This window comes from Montipora foliosa, chromosome 13, assembly GCF_036669935.1.
Source record: "Montipora foliosa isolate CH-2021 chromosome 13, ASM3666993v2, whole genome shotgun sequence".
NCBI lineage: Eukaryota > Metazoa > Cnidaria > Anthozoa > Scleractinia > Acroporidae > Montipora > Montipora foliosa.
Genome location: NC_090881.1, coordinates 38568478 through 38573477, shown reverse-complemented (window position 1 = coordinate 38573477; position 5000 = coordinate 38568478). Strand labels below are relative to the sequence as shown.

The following is a 5000-nucleotide window of genomic DNA, read 5'->3' as shown; positions in this document are numbered from 1 at the left end:
TCAAGTTTTCGTGCAACCTCTCATCGTTTCACCACAGAAACACCCTCTTTCGACATAAACAGGTTCTAGAGCATACACGCTATCGAATGACAGTCTCAGGCAGTCGATAGAAATTAGAGCAAATAGTAGTCTCGTTGTTGGCAAGGTGTGTGTTCCAAAATTGCCTAAAAATACAGCGTACGAACTGAGCTTTTGTGTGTGTGTATCAACTGCATCGTGAAAAGTGGACCAATCCCTTTGTTTCTCTTTCAAAGAAAATTTGTTACGGATATCCCCTCGGCGGCATCGAAAAACCCTAGAGAAATGTTCCACTATTCGCCAAGCTGTCTAGTTCTACGTGACACTTGAATACAGTCGAACCTCCACTAACGGACACCTCCCGTAAGCGGACAACTCCCGAATGCGAACACCAAACCGCGGTCCCGGCGATTTCTCCTCTAAAACACTACATATTTAACCTCCCGTAAGCGGACATCTCTCGTAAATGCACACCTATCCGGGGTCCACAGGGTCTAAAATGTCCTCCCGTAAGCGGACAGTAAACAATATCAAGAAAAATTAAAACAGTAAATAATGAGGACATTAAAGGGACTGCCACCGCAGTCCGCAGTACCGTAGTGCAAGACTGAATAATAATGCTCCTCGTTCTGCTTCAAAGCTTAAAGAACGAGGTACATTCATGTGTAGCATGCCTATTTCTCAGTGCAGTTTTTCTGCCTTCGTGGCGAAAAAGAACGAGGCATATGCATGATTGTGTAGCGTGCTTGTTTCTCAGCGCGCGTGTGACGTCTCATGACTTATAGAACGAAATATATACATGTGTAGCAGTGCAAGACTGAATAAAAGTAACTATGATGCGTAAAATTTGAAAGTGAAGTTAACCGAACGGTAAAACTTTTAGAATACACGTAAAACGGTAAGTTAAATTAAATAAAAAAGTGGTTATGCCTGATCAATGAAACGAGCGCTTAGGGTTAGAACAGTAAACGAGAGCTATATTCTTGGCTTGAGGGCGAACACGCCTAAATTTAAAGTAAATGCATGGGATTTTTGCGGACTTTGGACCCATGTAGCACCGCTTGAAAAGAGACGGATTTCCAATTTTTGCCACTACTTTAAATAGTTTTATTGATATCATTTGTGCAACAGTTAATAAGGCCATTAATGAAAATACGACGTCCGTAAATTCGAATTAAAAATCTTCTCATGTTGCTTCTACTTTCGTGGAAATTTGCATGATTTTGATTAGAAGGATTTGTATGAAATCTTAGAGATTGTAGCCTGAATCTGTTCTTTATAATTCATGAAAATAATCTCAGTATAAATGTATTTTAAAAGACACTTACACTGTGGAAATCCGACTCTTTGTAGGGGTGTTACAGCGGTTCCAAGGCGGCCAAAATCCCCATCATACATAATTACTATTTTAGCCGTGTTTGCCCCTCAGCCAAGATGGCGTCATTAACCGTGGAAGGGTCTATTTCACATAGAAAAGGCATCGAGGTTTTTGAAAGATGTACTTGTTAGAGCAAATTTGTGAGGTCTTTGAATTTCCTGTCTTGACCAATGGGACTCGTTTTTGGCCTGTCTACACCTTGAAAGACAATTACAAGTTGTCATAACTAAGAACTTTAAAAGACTTGTTGTGGTGCTTTACACGCCCTCTCTTGCACTTTATTTTTTCAATCTCCCATAACCGGACACCTCCCGTAAGCGGACACTTACCCTTGGTCCCGAGGGTGTCCGCTTTCGGGAGGTTTGACTGTATTATCTGAAATGGGTCGGGAAACGCGGATATCACGGATTTCCCGAAGATGCTATGAATATTGTATCACATAACTTCCCTCTTCGAGTGTGATATCGATTTTGTTTCCAGGAAATCCTCGAGTCCCGGCCATATCGGTCCCCGTTGGGAAACTCTTCGGCCAGGTCCTACCTCATGAACATTGCGGGAGGGTTCGGATTGGCCGAATCTTACGGATTTCCCGAGGACGTTACGATCAATTTCACATCGCATAGTTACTCTCTTTAACTGCAACTAAACAGTGAATAAAATACAAGGAGGGATTACGTTTTTTCAAACGTTGGCCTTTAGCACTTATATCCGAACAGACCTAACTGATTAGAGTGTAATGTAAGGTGCTAAGTATCTACTCCATATGAATCATGTGAGCGTTAGCCCTACTGATGGAAATGGGCTAACACAAGGATAGAGAAAAACTCAGCCTTGTCAGAAGTTTTCTCTGTAGGGCTAACGCTCACATGGTTCATATGGGGTAGACTTTTAACATTTCACATTACACTCTAATCAGTTAGGTGAATAAAATAAGTTGTCTATCTATCCCTTGTGTGACTGCGTTCGAATTCGGTGGCGATTCCAAACAAGGTTGACCACTGTACCCACATTTCACGAGATTCTCCATAAATACTGCGTGAACAAAATCAGAAATCTGTCTATCTATCTCATGTTAAGAGAGCCTTCGACCCAATAGTCAAGTTTAAATGAAGCGTTCTTTAAATTAGAAGTCCGCCGTTTGACCAGGTCCAACGTAATAAATTACAAAGCTAGGTTATTTCGCAATTGAAAACTTCACTCCGATTCCATATGTTTTAACTCTGCGGGAGTTGAACTTCATGAACTTTCACTGAATTAAAGGTATTAGTTCATTGGTGCGTGGAACACACGGACAATAAATCTTCTCTCTCTTCAATTCACTCACGTTCCAACTCAACGTTCTCTTCCCTGAACGGCTAATTGGTCATACCGACAACTTACCGAAGATTCATAATTGATATTCGCGTCATTGTCGGCCTTAATTTCCTGAGAGCAACTAACAACAAAAGGCTATTGTTCGAAGTTGTCAAAAGGAATCGGACCCACTTCAACAGGCCATTTCTTGATACTAATTAATTCATTTATGACCCAAGTTCTTCGGTACCGGAAGTTTTTGTTTGATGGTGGCATAAGTGCCGTTTTCAAGATAGCTCTTCGATGGAGAAGCTGTGGAGATGGACAATAATCTTTTTCATAATCGCCTTATGTTTCCCAAGTTCAGCAGGTAGGGTATTTGTAAGCAACTGACCTATTGTGCTTTATTTACTTTAGTTCGTGCAGTTCATGTCTTTAGCTCCTAACTTCGGAATTCGCTATAAAACTGGTATAATAGATAACTAAAAGAAACGAGCCTTACGCGTTACGTCTTGTTGACGCGGCTGCTGATGTTTCTCGTTGATGCACATTTTTAATTCGGAAGAAGACTCGTAATTAGGAACTATTAAGGTACTGCATAAAAGTAGACTCCTCATTGGCAGCGATTGAGCTACTGCATAAATATATCGGGCAAGTCTTTGCTTTAGCCATCAATTACAATGAAAACTCTTGAAATGGCTTGATTTCCGTAGGCTCCATCTGCCGAACCAAGTCCAGCAGTGATTGCAAATCAAATTAAGATCTTTTGTACAAAACATTGTATTCCTCGAATTTTAGTGGCATATGGAGAAAAAGAAAGATCAGTTATAACATGACAAATTAACGCTCGAACTGGATTTGCAGTTGAATGATATCTAACCGAGATAGACGGGAAATAATAAAAAAAAATCAATAGTATAGGCTAGCATAAGAATGAGAACTGATGATCGCAGTTGATTGCTTATTTCACATGCAGAGTCACTTATAGGGGTAAGTACTTCATGTATCCCATAATATAGTGTATTTAACCGCGACCTGCTGACCAAACAGAAGCGGATGTCAATCTGTCTTCGATGATATCTGCGGTAGATTTCGATCATTTATCTCTTCCAATGAGCTACATTGAAACCAAACGAGAGTAGAACCCTTCGGCCGAATCCCTGCTATCGGGCACGGATGTTATGGCTGTGCTACCGACTGGTTTTGGCAAGAACATTTATTTATGGGGAATTTGTCCTCTTAACGATACGGGTGACCCAAATCAAACGCCTTCGATCTTGGTAATAGTTCCCCTTCGCCGCATCATCGAAGACCAGATTCGGTCAAACGATTATAATTTACGGATATTTGCCTTCGAGAAGAAGGAGAATTTGTTAAAAGACATGACTGCAAACAAGTACCAAGTCATATATGCTTGTGTTCAGAGGTCATGGGTTCGAATCCCATTGAAACCGCCTGAATTTCTCAGGTACCGTAAATCCTCTATTAATCCCCCTCTTAAAAAAGCCCTCCCTCGCTATTTTAACCCTCCCCCCCTCACACCCGAAATGTGCTTGAAATGAATAAGCCTCATGGTTAGTGTGCTCGACTCCGGATCGCGTGGTCCGGGTTCGGGTCCTGGCCTGGGACATTGTTTTTCTTGGGCAAGACACTTTACTCTCATGGTGCCTCTCTCCAGGTGTATAAATGGGTACCCGGCGAATTTAATGCTGGGGCTAACCATGTGATGGACTGGCATCCCATCCAGGGGGGAGTAGAAATACTCCTAGTCGCGTCATGCTACAGAAACCGGTCCGGGAGGCCTGATGGGCCTTCTAGGCTCGTAGCAGACTATTTACCTATCAGAGAATAAATAGGGGATTTACGGTATCTATGAGAGACAATTGCTCAAATTCCCGATCCAGTGAAGTGCTAGGATCACTTTTACATTTCGTCTTTATCCCTATATCCCGCACTTCAAATATTTACCTCTTTCATTCTTCTTTGGAGTATGGCTCATATATTCAAAGTCAACACAGAAGTTTTACCGCGGTTACCTACGGTGGCCCACACAGGACATATCGATGGTATTGAAACTGACAACGCTATTGGAGAAGTGCAGCAAGCATGACCTCCGACTCTCTGCGAAAGAAACCTCACAATTCAATTCTCCATCGGTTTCCTTCATGGGGCACAAGCTCACGAGCAATGTTGTAGAACTAACCCAGCCAAAGTTTACAATCTTCAAACGCCTCTCAGCAAGGAACCTCGCAGACTGCAAAGAATGATGCTTAAATCACAAGGAGATCAATTCTTAGTTCGATACAATATG

The 5000-nt window shown here is 41.8% G+C and overlaps 1 protein-coding gene across 1 annotated transcript in view; it reads left to right on the top strand.

The window, feature by feature from the left end:
- The first annotated feature begins 2920 nt into the window (after positions 1-2920).
- LOC137983203 (B-cell receptor CD22-like) overlaps positions 2921-5000 on the top strand; it is a 63027-nt gene continuing 60947 nt past the window's right edge. Inside the window, exon 1 of the mRNA XM_068830390.1 lies at positions 2921-3059. Coding sequence (XP_068686491.1) covers positions 2993-3059 — 67 coding nt within the window. The 5' untranslated portion in view covers positions 2921-2992. The remainder of the gene's footprint in view (positions 3060-5000) is intronic.